General features: G+C 39.1%; 2 protein-coding genes across 5 annotated transcripts in view; both read left to right on the top strand.

The window, feature by feature from the left end:
- Positions 1–7,808, top strand: part of cavin1b (caveolae associated protein 1b) — a 35,654-nt gene extending 27,846 nt beyond the window's left edge. The window contains exon 2 of the mRNA XM_040135307.1: positions 4,010–7,808. Coding sequence (XP_039991241.1) covers positions 4,010–4,888 — 879 coding nt within the window. The 3' untranslated portion in view covers positions 4,889–7,808. The remainder of the gene's footprint in view (positions 1–4,009) is intronic.
- A 535-nt stretch (positions 7,809–8,343) lies between these two features.
- Positions 8,344–21,284, top strand: part of LOC120794630 (signal transducer and activator of transcription 5B-like) — a 55,303-nt gene continuing 42,362 nt past the window's right edge. Inside the window, exons 1-3 of one of the 4 annotated variants that reach the window (XM_040135860.1) lie at positions 8,344–8,519; positions 9,798–9,932; positions 12,771–12,927. In XM_040135860.1, the coding sequence (XP_039991794.1) occupies positions 9,805–9,932; positions 12,771–12,927 (285 nt within the window). In that variant the 5' untranslated portion in view covers positions 8,344–8,519; positions 9,798–9,804. Of the gene's footprint in view, positions 8,626–9,797; positions 9,933–12,770; positions 12,928–15,760; positions 16,393–21,284 lie in introns of those variants that run through there. The other 3 variants (XM_040135858.1, XM_040135861.1, XM_040135862.1) reach the window with 3 other exon arrangements.

The following is a 21,284-nucleotide window of genomic DNA, read 5'->3' as shown; positions in this document are numbered from 1 at the left end:
AAGTAAGAAGCGGTGCTGTGCAGGAATGCTTTATCAGGGTGGACCGGGGTCAGGCAGTGTCAGGTCTGGTGCCTTGTACAGGAGGTGTGAAAACTGTGCTGAGCAAGACGTTTATGTAAACAAATTAAACACCCAAAGCCAAACTGAAGGGCCCTGGAGGCTTCGAGGTTCATTTCACACAGTTTGATTTAAATTGCTACTCTTGGAGCCTTGCCTGTAGTGGGGCTACTTTATCCTGAGGGACTAAAATCAAATGGTTTATCTCATGAGCAAATTGCTTGGAAATCTTGTGTGAAAATTTGACATTCTGTCCTGTGGGTTGTGCTAGACGTAAGCTCATGGAGTGTTCAAAATGGAATGGGTTCAACTTGTGGAGAGGGAACTTGTTTACTAAATCAGATTTTGAGTACAAGTGGAAATGTTTGATGGTAGCCTATAAAGGAATCATGAAGGAGTGAATGGTCTAAAATGATCTCACTGTCAATATCAAATTTCATTTCACTTTAATTTCTGAATTAAACTGGTCCTTCCAAACACAATTTCTTTCATATGTCCTATCGCACCACGTTATATTACAGTATCGTTTTTATTAGTCTGATAATGAAAGTGACTTGCCATTTTGTTTCAGTTCATTCCTGTAGCCTGGTATCATGTCAAGGTTGCCGATTTCTTGTTGGAGGGCAGTTATTTTGTTTTAATTTGCCCTAACCAGTCTGTAGCAAGTGTTATATATATCCCTCTGAGAATATTTTTAGTCAACATTGAAGTTGCAGTATGTGTTGTTAGGAGTAGTTAATTTAACATTTTCTCTTTGTTCGAAAAAGTATGTTGCTTTAAGATTTTTTTTTGTAAGTTGACTCACAATAACGTGTATGGAATAGTTCCAAAGTCTCATCCACGCTTATGGCATTGACTGGGAGAAACAGCCACCAGTGGGCACACCAACAGAACTAAATTCAGAAAAAATGGAGATGTAGTCAGTCATTCAAAGCATCTAACCAGGCTAGGTCATTGTAATGAACATTCAATTCTCCAGTGGACATGAACAAAACAGAGGTGTGGCATCGAGTCACACTCCAGTCATGAATCAGTTGACTTTAGACTTGACAAAATTAAAAAAAGGCTTGCAACTTAACTTTAACGCCAGTGACTTCTGACTTCACTTGGACTTTACCCTTTTGACTTGAGAGTCAACTGATGTCCACCCCAAACCTGAAATGTAAAGACTCTTGTGGTCAACAAAAGACAGACAACATCAGGCAACAGATTCAGCTCAGAAATGATAAATGATTGTGACACCTGATCAGTTTATTTGAAAGTAATAAATACAAATTTTAAAATATATTCTCTATATTAACTGTTTCTCTGATATAAAATTTGGTGAGGGGCACAAAATGAATTTAAGTTCAAGATTTGGACTTGACTTTGGACTTAATGGTTTTGAATTGAAACTTGACTTGAGACTAACCAACACTTGAGACTTACTTGTGACTTGCAAAACAGTGACTATCTGCCCTGGTTTCCATACCTGTAGTACAAAATATGCAGAGCCATAGGCAAGTGTATGTGAACACACACAATCAACATATTTTCAGTATTTGGGTTATTGGGTTATTCACTACAAACAACAGGAGGGATGAACTAGCACATAGTCTCCCTGTCATACCATCTCTCCCTGCTGTGGTTGCTCATGTCTCTGTCAGCAGGTGATGCAGTGTTTCTGTGTGAATGCAAGATGAGAGAGAGTCAGAGCATGTGTCAGCCCGCAGATAGAATTGTGATTAGAGCAAACTTCAATTCATCCTGATCCTGACAAGAAGTTCCTTCCCTCTGCATCCAGCCAGCGTGTGTTCCTGTGTGTGTGTATACGCTTTGTTAGGTGTAATATGCATATCTTATTAATGTGAGCAGCAGGGTGTGTGCAGCTTTGCACCCAAACTGGGATTGTGGTGCACAACACTTCAAAACTTTGCTCACAACTGTAATAGAACCCTCAACTCTAAAAAGCATTTTAGCATCTTTTCAGTCATTTCTGGTTTTACAGCCACTTTTACCAATCTCACAAACCTTGTTTCAAGCAGCAGCAGGCAGCTGTTTTCAATGAAAAGTCTCTGATAAACCTACTGTACACTATAGTTGACAGACAAAGTTAACAGCTGGCTAATGAGCATAGTGGAGAATTTGGCAGTTTAAGTTGTGTTTTGTGAATAGTGAATATTGGCTTACATTTGCCAGGTGGACACAAATGAATACTAATGTTAACTGCTGGATTTGTAAATAAGCAAATGTTGGCTAACACGTTAGCCATATCAACCTTACAAGGTAATATGTCAATGTTGTGTTTACCGTTGTTCTGCTAATCCTTAGTGGTCAAAAAAATTATATACAGACATTTACAGACCCCTCAAGGGGAAACTATCATTGGCCATTTTCAGTGTCCAGTATTTTAAAATTCACTGGATAAAACTCACTGGATTAGCAAAATAAGTGTGCATTGAGCTAAAACTAGTTTACAAGTCAGCAGGTTCATTGTCTCCCCCATGCTCCCACAGCACTGATAACACTGGAACAATGGCAACTCACTAGAGGCCACAAACAGGCCACTCTTCAGTTACAGTAATGTTAGGTTGCTGACACACTGAGAGACACTTGAGAGCTTCTAGCCTGTAGTAAAAAGTCCTGTCACTTTTGTTCATGATGGGTCTAACTGTTTACAGTGGTCACTGTTCTAGTGGAGCTGTTAATTCCGGAGCATTATTTGTTAATGCTCAATGAACATTTCCTGTTGGTGCTCCTCCCCATAAAAAGCATGTCATAGTCAAAACAGCAGAGAGATATAATTGTGAAGAAGCCACAGAAAAGGCAACGTATTTGTCATTAGCGCTGCAATTGTTTTGGAAGAGAAAATACTCCTACACAACAAAACATCATAATTTGGGCACTTTTTGTAGCTGCATCAGTTTTAATGATGAAAGAGGAATGTTAGGAGAGGAAACAGTCACAGTGAGGCTGTTTTATAGTTTTAAGGAAAATCAATTTCACTGTGCGTGTGCAGCGGGGGATCAGATCTCACTCAGCACAGGTATCCCAACCATATGAAAAGCCAGTAGCTATTTTATGCCTTGCATGCTCAATCCCATCCTTCACTAAAATACATCCATTCATGAAACAATTTTCATTTAAATTTTCATTCAATTCAATTTTACTTATATAGCGCCAAATCATAACAGAGGTTATCTCAGGGCACTTTTCATATAGAGCAGGTTTAGATGTACTCTTTATATTTACAGAGACCCAACATTCCCCCATGAGCAAGCACTTGGTGACAGTGGCAAGGAAAAACTCCCTTTAACAGGTAGAAACCTTCAACAGAACTCGGCTCATGGTGGGCGGCCGTCTACCTCGACTGATTGGGTTGAAACAGTTAAGGCTTATCTGTGAAACATCTTTTTGGTAGCTATACTGCCAGGAGTGACTCAAGTATTAGACCACATCAGCAAAACACAGCAACATAATGTGTTTGATCTAACCTCAGACTACTACAGTGAATGAGCTGAACAAACAGAGAGAGGGTGGGTCAGGGGCATTACAATCAGATGAGTATGCTGCTAAGAAGTGTCCCCAATGGAGCTGTGGCAGCTGAGAAATGGTTCCACAAAAGAAAAAAATGAGTGACCTGAAATATGGTTCTATGTGGGGTAGCAAGTGGGGTGGCCAGACTCCGCCACTGTATTTACAATATGTGCTAGCTGTTGGAGTTGTTGCAGATTCACATCTCAAGATATTCTGTTCTCAGTGACTTTCCAGTTACTTTGACCTTTTGTACTATATTTTTTATCTTATGTGGCTTTCAAAATAGATACACATTTTACCTGGCGACCCTGGACCATAATTTAATGTGTAAAACTAATTTCATCAAGGTATTCTTCTACTTGCTACCTGAACTTTGAAAAACGTCTACCAATCACATTAAACATGCATTAAAAATGTATTGTTCTCTTCTCCACAGGATGAAGTGAAGGTTCCCTCAAAACTCAGCATTTCTAAATCCATGAAAGTTTCTGAGTCTGTCTCAGGAAGTAGAGGAGGCAGCTTGCTAGAGCTTAAGGAAGCTGTTGAAGAGCCTGGAGAGGAGGGAGGAGAAGAAGAGAAGGCAGACAAACCCCATGTAGACCTCTCATCAGATGAGGAGGGTGTGGAGATTGAGGAGACCATTGAGGAGACTCGCGCTGAACGCATCAAGCGCAGCAGCCTGCAGCGTGTACAAACCCTGAAGACAGTCTTCTCAAGGGAGAAGATGGATAAGACCAGGGCAAAGACCAAAGAAAACCTGGAGAAGACCAGACAAAAAACCAAGGAGAACCTGGAGAAGACGAGGCAGAAGACAAAAGAAAACCTGGAAAAGACCAGGCAGAAAACCAAGGAGAATTTAGAGAAGACCAAGCAGAAGACTAGGGAGAACCTGGAGAAGACACGTCACAACATTGAGAAGAAGATGGGAAAGCTTGGAACACGCATGACTGTCAACCCTGAGCGCAAGCAGAAGATTCAGACATCCCGTGACAAGATGAAGAAGTCCTTCACACCAGACCATGTTGTTTATGCCCGATCCAAGACTGCCATTTACAAGGTGCCCCCCTTCACCTTCCATGTCAAGAAAATCCGCGAGGGCGCTATTGAGGTGGTCCAAGGCACTGAGATGGTGGAAGTGTCCCAGGATGCTGAACCCTTCAGTGGGGTAGATGGGGTGCTTGAGGAGGGCACAGTGGAGGTTGAAATGGAGATGATGAATGGAGATGGGGATGAAGAAGAGGATGAGGAGGATGAAGAGGAGGACAGCCATGATGCCCTGCAGGAGAATGAAGAGAGAGATAGAGACAGCGAATAGAAAAATAATGAGGAATTTGCTAAGATCCTAACAAAATCCTTTGCACCGGCCCTGTCTCCTCTGTAAAAACTGAATAAATTGGCAGGATGTAGAAGATTGCTGAAAAGTTATTACGGTTGATAACAGGTTGGGTCTTATTTAGATTATTTTGGCCGTTATTCTTATCACGTATAATAACTTCGCACTCACCAAAGTAATTGTTGAGATCTGGGAGCATGGGGACATTGCTACAAGTTCAATAGAACAGTCAAAGTTATCAACTATCTGGTGAAGAAAGTAGAACATTTAGCAGTAAAGGGGCACATATTATTCCTCAGGATTTGGTGGAGACCAGAACAGAGCTAAAAGAAGGATGAATATCGGGCTTACTTTTGCCTGGTGGACACAAATACAACTCAAAATGATTGATAATGTTGCTTCATGTTACCTTGATGTTTATATAAGCAACTGTTTGCTGACTCATTCACAATATCAACTTTATAGGGTGATAATATGTCATTGTTTTTTATAGCTTGTTGTGCTTTTAAGTGGCCAAAAAATACTAAATAGCAAAGCTAGGGCCAGGTAGTATTCTATCTTAGAAAAACTGTACACAGTGCACAGAGAGTGGTAGGAACAGGGAATCAGTAGGTGATTTGTAGTAAATTTCCCCTGGTGCCAAATAGCAATCTAACCATGGGTTGTCGTAATCCCAGGTCTCAGCAGTTAACTTGGTCAAGACAATGTCCTTATTACCAATAGGAATGATGGCCAATACTACAAAAACAAGACCCAAGTTGGAAAAAAATACAATTTTCATATAACAGTGTAGGTTTTACTTTATTTGACTACAGGCTGTGTGCTTAAAAATAGTAATTTAAAGATTTTCATGAAAATCTTCCCATATTTTGCAAAAGTACTTCAGGGGTTGTTTAGAATCTATTTCTTTTTGGAATATGTAGATGGTCACTAATTGAAATAAGATGAAGAAAATGGGAAGAGGAAATAGCAGAACTGACATAATTAAGAGATCATTAGGAGAGGACACCACCATTCCCTTTGTAAGAAAGTGTAACTTGTCAGCATTTACTTTCTTGTTTCATTTTTTAAATCAAGACACTACACTAACCAGTCACAACTAGTGGAATGAGTACATGGAAATGACTTATCTCCTGTCCATTGAATTTCAGTTCAGCTGTCATGGATAGTTAAAATACAGATTCCAATTGGCCAAATTATTCATAAACACAGAGTACATATTCATGCTTATCCAGAAGATCCTTGAGTTTTTAGAAATATTACATATCAGACATGCAAAACAATTTTTCCACCCCCATTGTTGTTTAGTTGTTTAAATATTGAGGTGTTATCTTACTCTCTTTAATGTACTCATTATTTAGAAGCAAAGTGATTCAGTTGTAATTTCTAGGTTTTCATAAGCTCACAGTTAAGTATTTGTGTATGATTTTGTATGTAATCACACTTTACACTAGGCTGATGTCATCTCCTTTTGATTACCGACAGAATGCAGCCTAATTGCTGTATTTTCAACGCACTTTGTATCATGCAGTACTATTATATAACATTTTACTGCCAGTGTTCCCAAAGAATAACCCACAACCATGAAAATGAAGGTCTGCCACACATAAGATAGAGACAGCTCATTCATAGGTCCATTACATTTCACTTACCAATGGTATTCACTTTCGATTATTTTCTCATGGGAATTTTCCTGTTAAAAAACAATGTTATGTGTTTATGTGTTTCGTAAATAAACTGAGATAAGGACCAATACTTTAAGCAAATCTAACAAACCTCCAGTAGAATCAGTTTGGACTGTACTTTAAGGACCTGTGTAGTCACGGGACTAAGTTTCAAAGCAAGTATGTGTTATTGCTGTTGTCTGACAGTGACCCCTAGTGTCCAGTCATCTCACTATAATTTTCTCTGTTGCAGATTAAAAGTGCATTTCAGCAGAGCCTCCAACTGTTCTCTTTCAAATTACCGTTTAGTTTAAATATAGCCACACAGGTTTTCTCAGTTGTCCACATTTACTCATTTGTAACAAGATGTAAAAACCTGTTTTATATTTTCACCACTATTGGTGGTATTTTATGAGTGCCTTGCAAGAATGAATTCAAGAAATAATGTTTTTCATTCTTGAAAAATCTGCTCTGACCGCATTTCTTCTAGCATATTCAAGATAAACGTCCATCCACCAATTCATTTTCCAAACTTTCCTGGTCAGGGTATTAGGGACTGGAGCCTATCTTGGCATTCTTTGGGGTGAAGGGGCGCACGTCCTGGACATATCAGAAGTCTATCAAAGGGCTAATGCAGAGACAGATCCTAGACAAAATCAGAGAATATAAACTTTTACATAACTGATGCAAAGGTTTACCAGGGTGCCATAGTAACTGTATGGTCAAAGTTTAATTTCTAGCTCAGACAAATCACAGTTTTATTTGTTTTAATTTTTTGTATATAATGTGAATCACTGCCAATGCAGATCACAATGCATTTTGATTTTATTTACCAGAGAGCCTCTTGCCTTCTGTTGCCTGCACTACTTCAGCATTTAGAACAGCTGTTTGGGCCAAATAATTTTGATGTTTGCAAAGATTCCGCAGTGCAACAGAGGAGACTGGAACTCTTTCATGTTAGCAAGGATAAAATATAGTAGCTTTTTTGATGTGCAGTTGTGGTAGATACATTTGGTGGTTTAGGGTTCAGTCCTTCAAAGTGGATTAACAATGCCATGTCTGTCAAATCAGTAACAATATGCAACTATGCTGAGGCCTTTGTCAATGGAACACAAAATGTAGTTCACACTTAACTGTGTCCTTGCTTTTGTTTTGTCATTAACTGATTCCTGTATAATGTTCAACGTTTCATTTCTTAACCACTAATGATTTAATTAATAAAAACTATTTGGTTCACAGTTACTGTGTTTTTATTTAATGTTACATGCTACAACCCAAGGCACAACAATGGAAAGCAGAGCAACATATACATAAATACAAACATATAAAATTAGAACAATAATATGAATAATACAAAAAATCAATTTAAAAAAATTCCTTACTTTTTATTTTATTTTTTAGTCAATTTTTTTCATATCTTTTTTCATCTGAAATCTTAACTTCTTTCTTTCTGATTTGTTATCACGGACTCACAAAAGCTCATTAGCTGTATTAGTACACATTAATAATATTCTACATTTAAACACCAGCACACACAGATTTCTGTTTTTGACATACAGCTGGGTGCGGGCTGTAGATGGGACTCTTAGCGGAAATACGAGAGCTGGCAGTACTGAACCAAGTTATCTGAAGTTAGCATGCATACAACCGGATATGGAGGGCTTCCGTACCTTATTTAAAACCATAAAATTATTGTTTCAATCATTGGGCGAAAAGAACATCGAACTTCCCACATTTTATTTATGTAGCCTATTATATACAGAGGAACTACAACAAAAATCACCGTCTTTTAAACTGATATTAGTCATATCATTGTGGTTTAACAAGCTTTTTAGTTTGAAATTTAAAATCGGAAGCTGATATTGATATTCCTTCTTGACTTGATGCTGGTCAACAACAGCTGCCTTACCAGAAACCAGAAGGCGTTAAAGAAGTTGGCGATGTGACAAGTATGTCAACTAATCTGCTTGAGGGTTAAAAGTTGTGTGTGTGTGTGTGTGCTGTCCGCTGCTTGCCTATGGTTTTGCTGTAAGGTGTGCTGTAGTCTCTTAAAAGGTGAGTTAAAGACATGGCTGTTAACTACTTCTGGAGCATGAAAGTGAAGTTTTAGTCGAGCGTTGTATCGTCTCAGTGAGCTTTCGTACTATGCTAGCTAGTAGGGTAGCTCTCCTCCGCTAGCTAGCTAACGTTATGCTGTCTTGCCCTACCAGAGTAATAAAAGTAAGTTAAATTCACCACCTTCCCACTCAGCATTTGTACATCTGTTCAGCAAAACTCAAAGGTCGCTATTTGCAAGTTTGTTCATATAACCTCTGTTTGCCAACGAGCCAATCTCTTTGTACAGTAATGTTAGCAAGCTAAGCTAGCTCTCAAAGTTGTAAGGAGCTCAAGCTTCCTTGCTGCAGACCGATGCGTTCTGCTCTCTTGTGTAGCCCGAGAAGGCGATACGTTACCAAAAATCATACAGATGACTAAATGGACCACTAGTGATCAGCTTTTAATATGACTTTTTACGGCTAAGTTACATCCTTTTTTTTTTTTTTTTTTTTTTTTAAACGTCATTGTGTTTTTGAATCAGTAGTTTGCTTGACCAAATTTAGCATGTAGCTAAACGTTTCACCGAGCAATTTGTTATTTAGTTTAGTAAATTTAAGCATTGGAGGTGGAAGGTAGTGCTGTTACTGCAGTTGAGTACATAGACATATAATCGTAGTACCAATATGTTCATAGTAGAATTCTGTGTTCAGTAAAGTGATCATTAATGATATGCCTGAGTGTGTGGTTAAATTAGTTTTGTCGTCCGGAAGAGAGATTATTGAATCAGTGTGCCAAATGGAAGAGGAGGTTTCTAACAAATGATCTGAAGCTGAATTGTGGGAAGTGCACTGTATCAGGAACAGTTTTGGGACTTAATCTAAAGTGATCTAAAGAGATCAGTAAGAACACTTGCACCCCTTTGGAACTGCTCACCAGTTTGACAGGTATTGGTTTGTATTTGTGGCTTTTGACAGCCATTCCTATTCTCAATAAAACACTGTGATAACGCTTTCCTCCTGTTCTGCTCTCTGTATCTCCTTGCCCATCATCTTCTTATCAACTTTACTCTCTTTAACTCCTCTGTAAAAAATGTATTCCCTCTGATCATTACCACTCTTGTTCACTGTTCCTTTCCCCTCTCCCTCATCCTGTCCCTGGCTTCTTTTCCTGCCATCCTCCTGCTTCCACAGGAGCACCATGGCAATGTGGATCCAGGCCCAGCAGCTGCAGGGTGAGGCATTGCACCAAATGCAGGCGCTGTACGGCCAGCACTTCCCAATTGAGGTGCGACACTACCTGGCCCAGTGGATCGAGAGCCAGCTCTGGTATGCAGTAAACCTTCATCCTTATTTTATTCCAGTGGCACCTAGCCTGTGGGTTGGATTTTTCAATGGCAATATCAGCTTCTTTGGATATAAAATGCCTTTAGCTGGATTATTTGTCTTTAAATTTCCTTTATAATATAAATATGATACTTTATACTTAGCCAAAAAAACCCTTTCATGCTTGCCCCAGAATATAATTCCTGTCAGGGTCTAAAACCTATACTACAACAACAATAATAATGATGATGATGATAATAATTACGATGTAATAAATGTTATTTACAAAGTGCTTTTAAAGGCAGCCAAAGACACTTTACATAGATAAACTCTTGAAACCTACACTGAGATGCCAGTTTATTAGGTACATCAGCTAAAACTCATTCAGTCTAATACATCAATCCTGCTATAGATCCTCCCTCATGAAGGAGGCACCTGAGTGTATATTACATTGTTTTAGATTACCTAGTCCATCCATGCTATCACCACGTAAGTCTTAATCTCATAGTTTTGGCCATCATTTCTATCAGTCATAATAACGTTGTGCTTATGAAGTGAAAGGATGGGTTAACATTTTTCAAGCCTATCTAATACTCGCACGCTCATATGCACATTGAACCATTGGTTGCTGTCATTTTACCCCTTGGCCATACTGGCTGCAAAGTGATTCTGTCTAAGAGCAATTTCAGTGTAAATGATGGGGCACAATCCATAGCCCACTAATGAATTAAAGCAAGCTTTTACTATGAACGTTTGTCACACATTCCTTTTCACATCAGATGTTAATAATATCTCCATTTTGTCACAGACATTCAGGCCAGCTTTGTTATATCGTGTCCTAGTAAGACACTTGTAATTCTGTAAGCAGCTCTCTATTTTAAAAAATGCAGGCCAACTCAAATCTTAGGGATGCTTGGTCTCTCTGATGGTGTGTAGTAAAGCATTTAAGGCTTGTCCGTCTACTTTGTATATTTTCGGGAATTGTGCTATTTGTTGAACTGACTGTATTAACAGGTGCTGCTGTCATCAACCTCTGAAACTTTGTTTTGTTACACTGCTGTCCAACTTCACAAGAACAATATGTATATCAATTTCGATAAGGTTACTGCATTGACTATTTACAGTTGATTGTGAGAGTGTAGTGCAAACATTTTTAAGCTGATTGTGATTTATAAAGGGAAATTTGCGTGCATGGACACATTTTATAAGTGTGATTATATTTTGTGCAGGTATTTCTGCCTCCAGAGCTGTAGAGATCTGTGACTGTAAACCCCCTACTGCCCCCATTATTAGTCTCATTAATGATAATAATGATAATTAATAATAAAAATAATAATAATAATAGTAGTAAGGCCTGAGCACCGACAGGTGCAAGGAAACTGATATGTGATATGGGTCTCAGAATTGGTTTTAGCAAAATGCCCCCTACAAAATTTAAACGAAGTAGCCCTCGCAGTACATTTCACCTACATGTATGAAATTCAGTAGCCACATGTAACATCCCAAGACTTACAATAAAGCCTCTTGGAGCCATACCCTAAAACCAACAGGAAGTCAGCCATTTTCTGTGCAATTTTGGCGCAGTTTTTGCCATTTACAGGCGTTGTACTTTAACAAACTCCTCCTAGAGAATATATCAGATCGACTTCAGATTTGGTTAGTACAATTTAAAGACCTTTGCAATGCTAAATTGTGAAGCTTTTTGAATTTTCATTGAACGGTGTGTCCGTGGCAGCATGGCAAATTTTGATGTTTCACCATGAAAGAGGACGTTGATCTAACTCAAATATACATCGTCGAATCTGCCTCAAACTTAACATGTATGATTATACTCCCCGCCAAAAGACACCTAGAAGCCAATATTCAGATATAGTCATAGCGCCACCTACCGGTAATGGGAAATTTAATATTTTATACTCTGATTTACTGCTCTTAGCCTGTTGACCACATCCACTTCAAATATGGTCAGAAAATCCTCAAGACCTTGATGATGTTTTATTGTGAAAATTGTGATTTTTCATTGACAACATTTCCATGGCAGTGTGGCAAATGTCTGTTTCGACATGGAAACAAAAACTGCTGTAACTCGAATCCACATCATCAGATCTTTCCCAAATATCACAAGTTTGATAAGAGTCCTGGTCTAAAGACATCTACAGGCCAATATTGAATCACAGTTATAGTGCCACCATTAGGCAACAGGAAGTAAGTGTTGTGTGGCAATCATCATTTTATTTACATGAAACTTTCTTTTGTGTCTGCGCTTGAAATACAACAACATAATGTAGTTTGGTGCATGTTGTCTAGAACCAAGTTCTGGACACAGGAATACAAAATATGCAACATGTCATGTCTGCTGCCACGAACTCCATGCAGGAAATAACATCCCTCTCATTCGCGCGGTCTCCAGTGATCGAGAAAGTGCACAGATGCATCAACCAGTATTGTGCCACCACTCGCAACGTGCACAACAGTGCGAGGGGCCTGATCAAAGCTGCTTGCAACTATAATTTTTAGTTTTATTATTGTTATTGTCAGTTTTATTATCATTATATTACCTTTTTTATGTGGAACCTGCATTGTGCTATGTTCACTTTCATTGTGCTCTCTCTCCCTCCCTCTCTCTCTCTCTCCCTCCCTCTTTCTCTCTCCTTCTCTCTTTGTTTCTTTCTCTCCCTCTTGCTTTCTATCTCTCTCTCTCTCTCTCTCTCTCTCTGTCTCTGTCTTTTTCTCTCTCTCTTTTTTTCTTAGTCCTGTACAGCTGGTCTAGGTAAAGTAGCACTGAGCTTGACATTGGCCTTGGATTGGTTAAAATTTTAAGAATGTAATTGTGTTTGACAGGGATTCAGTGGAGTTGGACAATCCAGCAGAGGAAGCCAAAGCCAAACGTCTGCTGGACAACTTAGTGGCTGAGCTGCAGAGGAAAGCCCAGCTTCAGGGAGGAGAGGACGGCTTTCTGTTAAAGATCAAGCTGGGCCACTATGCCAATCAGCTCAAGGTACTGGTCAGCTACTGTAAGACAAAGGAAAAGAAGCCTGCCCACAGGCTTTGTTTTTAGTCACTGGAACATTATGCTGAAACAATTTGATGCAGTTAATGAGAAGCAGGTCTCATTTTTCAGCTGTAGTGATACTCTTTACTCATATATTTTAGCGTAGTGGCCACAGTCTGAATTGCAGCTCAAGTGTTGCCCACTGAAACAAAAGAAAACCTTTCCCCTCAGGCAATCATTACAGAAGGAAAGGCTGTAAAATGATGAATGCAATTTTCTGAGCATCACAAACACATTGAAATGACGCGGTGTATTATCATCATTCTTGAGCCATTAGGTGCAAACAATTCAAAAAAGTCACAAAGAGCTGTGCGGGGTGAGTGCAGGAAGTCAGCAGCTCAGCCAGAGGAGGACTGTAACGCTCATGCTCTGTGGGCCCAAAATCCCAGTCGGAAGCATGACCACAGTTAGCAGCTGTAGTTGGAATCAACTGAGCACTATCCTGGAACACAGTATCCAGTTATTTTTAATAAATCCATGGAGTGACATTTTGAGGTTCTTTGTTGGAGAATGAAAAATTTACTGAAAACCAACATTATGAATCTCTCACTCACCTAAATAAATCATGTTTGTTTGTTCAGTACAATAATTTTTTCAGATGGGCTGATCACATCTAAAAGAACAAAGAACTTACCACACTGTTGCACAGGCAAAGCGAAGTGCGGACCTAAACTACTCCGTTGTCCAGGGAAATTATGTTCCAGACATACAGTCAAAGCAGTCCTGTACTGTGGTATGTCGACTCTCTGATCTAGTGTCTCAGAAAGCAACAGTTCCCTGGCTTCCGTCCACTTCTGTAGCTCGTTCTTCTCATCCTCCAGTGGGCTCACTGAACTGCTCCTTGGTTCGAGCAGAGACAGAGAATGAGACACTGCCCAGTTAAACTGCCCTGTCTGCAGACCCTGGTTCAGAACAGAAATTGAAGCAGGCACTCTTCCCATCCACCTGCCTTAGAGCTGCAGCTGAGCAACAGTTCTACTGTCCTGAATGAACTAGGCAGCTCCATCTCCATCTTGGCACCTCTGGAGCCCTCTTCTGACCAACCGTTGGGGACGTCAGCTGGTAGGCTGGTAGTCCAGTCCATCCTCATCCCTGTTCAATGTGTTCACCTGACAAGAGCATTGAGAAACTCATTGCTGCCTCTCACCTGCCCTCACCTTCCACCTTGGTTATAGTTGACTCCAGAGTTAGAAATGTTAAGCAGAGATTCTTTATGGTTTTAAGTAAAAAAAAATTCTTCTTTGAAAAAAAAAACCAAAAAAAAAAACAATGGTGAATTAGATTAATTTAAAGGTCACTTTTGGTGTCTGTCAAACCCAGTGGCTCATGATTTTTTTTAATGACTTAAAATTTTTATTGTATCAAATAAATATCAGTCATACAACGTATGACATATGATACATTCTTTTTCAAACTGACTCAGGCTCCCTATTTACACCCCCACCAAACATGTAAACAAGAGGGGTCAACCTGCATATAGAGTGTTTTGCGTATATATCTATTGCCAAGGAGACAATGCAATTCTGAAGAAAGATTAATTATTTAATTTATTACTTAATTAAATAAAGTCATAAAGTCAAAAGACAAGCTTATATCTCACATAGTAATCAAAAACAGTGTGCTTCCAACTCGTCTATACACTGATGCTCTTATGGAAGAAATATACATACCCCACTTATTTTTCTGCCCTGTCCTTCGTCCTATATGACAATCATTCATATGCAGCTGCTTTCCCTGATTCAGTCACCCAATCCTGAAAATGAGGGTCTCCAGTAGTGTTCCAGTTTCCGAGAATGATTTTCCGTCCAATCATAATAGCGGTCTTGGTCCAATTTCAGTGATTGTGGAAAAGCAGATAACACCTTACATTCTCCTAATATATAAAGCATTGGACAGAATACAAATTGTATTTTTATGGTATTAGCAATGTGAACAGTGAATCGCTACCCAGAATTGATGGAATTTGGGACATGACCATAGAACATGTACCAGTGTACCCTCATCGGCACTACATTTCCAACAAGCTGCAGATTGCAGTTTTCTTCCATGTGCTTCGAAGGAGAGCTCTCTCAGGGGGCAGTGCCCAGTGTGCTAGATGCCTCAGGCTAAATGCATAGTAATAAAAGAAAAGTTTTGGGAACCTTAAATCACCACTTTAATTGGTCGCTACAGTTTCTACATATTTATGCATGGCAGCTTTCCATTCCAGAGGAATGGAAATGAATCTCTTAAAATAAGAGGAATCTCTTAAAATAATTGGAATGGATATCTAATGGGAGAGAATAAAGTGAGTAGGGGCGGCTTACAAGATATTGTACTTGGTCATATTCTGGACTTTTTTGTGTCCAGATTAATGATGTCAGCGATGATCTGATCATTGGCCCATTGTGTTTTCTTTCACCTCACTCCACTCCCTCAATCCTAAACCCAGTTTGCCAGGAAACTATACCAGATCAATTACCCCTCTCGCTGCCAGGCAATTCTCAGATGCCTTCACCTCTGCTCTCATCAAAGCTCCCCCTGCTTTCCTGGGCACAGAGGAGTTGGTCAAAGCATTCAGTTTCACTTGTATCAACAAAATATTTTTCTGATATCATTTTCAAACACAACCACAACCTTGCAGTCACAAACTGTCCTGAAGCAACACCTGATACCTGTGAACATTTAAAAATAATTTATAAATAATTTATTTCTGAAGTCATGGGAGAATATTTACCTGATTTCGAGTATTTGGATGAGGCATTTGAATTTGATGGCTGTTCCTATTTATTTGAGCAAGAGTATACAGATGAACAGCTCCTAGAAATTGAAGAGAGGACGAGGAGAGAAAGAGGAGCAACAGGCAGAGGAGTGTGAACCAGCTGCTACTGCAAGGCCTCAAAGCTCAAGAAACTGGTGGTGTTACTGTGGGTGCTGTGACCCTGTAACCAGAGAGGAAGAATTTCCATGTTTGAAAGAGTGGTACTGCCTGTTTCTGCCCGATATTGGTGGTCTGGATGTGTCCAGTAGGGTGATTACCTCAGACACTACACTACGCTGTGTCACCATGTCAGAGGATTTCCCCCCTCTGATGAACAGGGTTGTGCTCGAGACATTTTTTCATGTGCCCAAAATAAACTGGAAGAGGTGGCCAAGACCAGGGGGACCAAATGGGCAACTATCTATAGAGTAAGTATAGCTAAAATGTTTACATGCATGTAAAATGTTTACACAGAAATGTCTCTTACTGAGTAATAACTTTTTCTAATTAGGATAAATGGCTTGGAAATTGAAAGAATGAATGAACTTTACCCTTTCCTTTCCTCCAGTGAGTGCAGACTAGTGGCCTACTGTGTGGTGCTGGAGTGGTCGCCTCGGCCGTGGAAATAGAAAACTGTTGCCTAGCTGCAACATAGTTGCCATCAGAAGCAGGTACCCCTACCCGACTGGCACTTACATTTGGTTCCAAGAGGCAGAGGACATGTTCCGAATTATCTATTATGATTCTGTGTAAACGAGTGACTCTTGAATAAATTTAAAAGCAAACAGTCCCCCCCCACCCATTCTTGTTTCTAATTCAGTATACATAACATTGCCATGTTTCTTTTTTTTTTTTAATTACTGTACATTTTCAGATATTGATGCTGAACACTGTAAGTTTTCTTTTTTTACAATAATAACAATAATAGTAATTATAGTAGCACACCTGTGTTTCTGCCTCTTTATTTCAAATCCCATGTATATAATATAATATATAAACATATACAGTTAGGTCCATAAGTATTTTTAATTTTGCCTCTGTAAACCCATTCAGTGGACTAAAATGAAGCCATCAAAATGTGGCTGAAGTGTAGACTATAATCTTTAATTAAAGGGGTTTAACGAGGATAGTAGTTGAGCTAGTAAATCTCCCTTTTCAGGCCTTGGAACAGGACCAATGTTGTGTAGTATTTTTCTTTGACGTGGTGGACTATGGGGCAGAGGCGCTAAGTAATCTACACCTTGGTCATCTCTCCTCTTCAGGACATGCTCCATGAGGTCATGATGCAAGCCATGCATGGTGCGTTCATATATGGGCTTTGCAACCAGTTGTTGACTTTTTTTTGGATAAAAAAACCTGTGCCAGGATTTTTCTAAAGGAAAAGAAAAAATATTAGTGTGTAGTTCACCATCTCACTGTTGCACATGAATTCACTAGGTAGTATTAGGTTAATGCGGTTGTAATACCAGGAAATAGAGTTGCACACAATACTCGTCTATAAAAAATATTTTTCAATTAAGGCTGTGCTGGATCTATCACTAGGCATTCCCAGTAATTTATCACATCTTTACCTGGTTTTGTTTTTGCCTTTGGTCTGTCAACGTTGGTGTTATAATCCATGATCATGAGCTGGGTATGGGCCCTCATGGAGTCATATCTGAAGTGCAGTCTCTTTTGAGCATACAGTGGGGTCTGAAGGCCTAAGACCAAGTGAATGGCAAAGGGGTGTTTTTGGACCCCACTGTACTTCAGCATGGAAGAATGGAACACCTCCAGAGATCCTGTGTTGGTGCATATTAGAAAACCACAGTTGGTGTTTCTTCCATGTATGACCAATTACCTCAAAATCAATTTTGTATAAATATATGTAAAAGTAGAAATAGAGAAGGTGTAAGTCTGTTAGCTGGGTGTAAAAGTAGCAGCAGATTTAGTACTGTTAGTGTAGTGTGGACAGTGGAGCAGCATTAGTAGTCTTTACAGCAGTGGAAAATTTTCTTTTCTTTATTTTACAAAACTCGTGAACTTCAATGACACATTTGACTCTATAAAAAAGGCATACCAGTGTGCATGGAGGGTGCAATTTACTTCAAGTCTCAAAAGAAATTCTTGTCCATCACAACAGCTTTCAGAGCTCAGAAAGCAGTTAAATCTGCTTGCAGCCAATTCTTTCTTCTCTGCTGCTCCTCTGTCATGTTTGGGTGATGACAGGTATACTCTACACCATTTTCCTCCCCTCTATGCACGCCACAAATATGAAGGAGCAGCAATGTTCATCGACACACATAATCCTACAAAAAGGAAAATGGATTGAAAATGGAGTGACACATTTATCCTTGGAGAACACAGGTTGTGAAAGGAACTCTTAATTTACAGTGTGAATGTGGACAGAAGATTAGGAATATTTTTTGTCTTTAGGATTATACCAGGGTTAAAAAATTACGACATCTTTCGTATTTAGTATCCTATCAATCATTTTTCTTACACTGATGATTACATTGTCTCTAGTCAATGATAACATATAGAATGACGTCAAATGAGTAGCATGACCAGTACAAGTGGTTGGAGATTGATGTCAACCATGGTTGCATGTCTTGTTCTTTTATTTGATAAAGCCACAAGTTTCTTCTTCACATCTAAGTAAAACAACAAAAACAAAACATCACTAAAAGTTTTATTTTACAATAGGATGATATATGTAACGTTACACATGAGTGCAATAAATTGAAAAGCAGGTATGCATTGTCTGAATATTATGTAATAAACTTTGTCTTCTAGATATGTTACTTACTTTCGTTGACATACCAGGGGTCAAATTCATGGTGGATATTAGTTTAGGTATCCATCATGATTTTCCGAATGGATGGCCATCTGTCTGTTGTTAAAACATCTAAATCCACTCTGGCCCCCTCTGGAACCCCTGGACCTCCATCGTTAAAGAGCTGGATGCTTCTGTAGCCTAGAGAATAACAATGTCTTAGCAGATATGGCATATCCACAGTGTGTGACATTCAATTATCTTGATAAATAATGTTGCAAAAAGTTCTGGTAATTTATTTTTACATTACATAAATATGCACAATGAATTACCTCAGCTAATTCAAAATTCCCTTTGTAGCATCATCTTGGAAATAGTAGGTGGAGTATTTGCTACTGTAACCTGGGGAGAAAAACAAAGATTAAAAGATATATTGTTTATTAGCCACAAGACCATGGCCAGTGTAAATTGTTTTGGGTACAGTATGTTAAACTCTGCATACATGGACAACAACAGACACTCCACATTTTATCACATAACAATATAGTGATAGAACAGCAGAAACATATTACAAACAACCACATACACTTGTTGAAACGGCATGCATGATAGCAGTGTGTGAGGAGGGGGCTAGAGGGAAAATTTTAGAGTCCTGATAAGGGAAAAATGCTATTTGTCATGCATTTTACACGCAGATGTACACACAATCTACGATGCACACTCAGAGATTTACCCACTGTCTGTGTATACAATTTCATAAGTCTGTTTATATGATGTCTGTGCATGGGGCTCATTGAATAACTATCATCATCATTCATTGCCAGCAAGTATCTCTCTGATATCTCCTAATGTATAGGATAAGCAAATGTTGGCATAAAGTGTTATTACATTAGGTCATATAATGGGTAAGCAAAAATGGGACTTTACACTTCACACACACATTTTCGCAACAATATTTATTATTATTCAGTTCTCATCAACTTTGAGCCAATTTCTTTCTCCTCTTTGAAACAAATTATATCATATATGAAAACTAGTACATGTCCCTTAGACATTATTCCCTAACAACTACTTAAGGAAGCCCTGGATTTGTTGGACCCAGTGTTTTAACAATAATTAATAGCTCACTGGTCAATTGTTATGTCCCATCTTGCTTTAAACATGCTGTCATACACTTTCAATTTAAAAAAAAACCCCGTCTCTGCCCAGTCTCTGCCCAGTGACTATCAACCAATCTCTAAGCTGTCATTTTTATCCAAGATTTTTGAAAAAGTTGTTTTTTCTCAATTGAGATCCTATTTGGACAAATTCAGCACCCTGGAAAAATTTAAGGTAGGTTTTAGGATGCACCTAAAACCTAACTTAAAATGAAATATGGGAAGAGCAGAGTATGGAGAAGGAAAGGAATGGCTCATGATCTAAAGCATACCACATCATCTGTCAAACATGGTGGAGGCAGTGTTATAGCATGGGCATGTATGGCTGCCAATGGAACTGGGTCACTGGTGTTTATTGATGATGTGACTGCTAATAGAAGTAGCAGGATGAATTCTGAAGTGTATAGGGCTCTACTATCTGCTCAGATTCAGCCAAACGCTGCGAAACTGATATTATGGAATTATCAGAATTTTTCATATGATGGCATAAAAAAGCCCTTCTTGCTTTCTCTTTCATCTCAATTACAGCCATGCCAAAATGTCCAATGGAATAGATATTAAAGCCTAAGTATTTATAATGTTTGTATGCTCAATTTCTTTATTTCCTAGTGTGAATTTATTTTGCACAGATTTGGATTGTTTTTTGAAGATCAATATTTTGGTTTTTTCCATATTTGCAGTTAGTGTCCATGTTTGACTGAACTAGTGGAGAATGTCCAGGCTCTGCTGTAAGCCCTCTCTGGAGGGGGACAGGAGAACCAGGTCATCAGCAAATGTTTTGGCATAGGTTTACCCCCTATGCCATCCCGTGCCACTATGCCACTCTCTAATAATCGATAACAGAGCCCTTCATGCAATGCAATACAGTTAAAGGCCTTTTTTATATCTACAAAACATGAATAAATTTTGTTTTTATTTTGGTGCACATGTCTGTTAATGAGAGTGGTGGGGTAAAGATATGGTCAGATATGCGGTGGTTAGGCATGAATCCAATCTGATTTACATGTGGTCACTGAGGAATTTAGCTATATGGGAGCTGATGATGCTGCTGACCACCTTGGCCATACAGCTAGTGACAAATGTCCTTATGTAATTTTGAGGGTCAAATTTGTCGCCACTTTTAATATACAGTGCATTCATAAAGTATTCAGACCCCTTGTGTGGAGAAGGAGAAACTTCCAGAGGGAGAACCATCATTGCAATATTCCACCGATGTTTGCTTTATGGCAGAGTGGACAGATGAAAGCCTCTCCTCAGTGAAAGTTTGCAAAAATAAGCACCTAAAGGATTCTCAGACTGAGAAACGAGAATCTCTGCTCTGGTCTAGTCTGAAACCAAGATTGAACAGTTTGGCCTCAATTCTAAGCGCCATGTCTAAAGGAGACCAGAACATATCGTTTAGTAATGGTTTTCCCTCTGGAAGTTTCTCATATCTCCACACAGGATCTCTGGAGCTCAGTCAGAGGGACCATCATGTTCTTGGTCACCTCTCTTATTAAAGTCCTTTTCCCCAAATGCTCAGTTTGGCTGGGCAGCCAGCTCTAGGAAGAGTCCTGGTTGTTCCACACTTCTTCCATTGAAGAAATATGGAGGCCACTGATCTCTTAGGAACCTTCAACACAGGAGAATTTTTTTTTTTGAAGCCTTCCCC

This window comes from Xiphias gladius, chromosome 9, assembly GCF_016859285.1.
Source record: "Xiphias gladius isolate SHS-SW01 ecotype Sanya breed wild chromosome 9, ASM1685928v1, whole genome shotgun sequence".
In the NCBI taxonomy this organism is placed as follows: Eukaryota; Metazoa; Chordata; class Actinopteri; order Istiophoriformes; family Xiphiidae; genus Xiphias; species Xiphias gladius.
The sequence above is the reverse complement of the archived record's forward strand: the minus strand, read 5'-3'. Positions and strand labels throughout refer to the sequence as shown.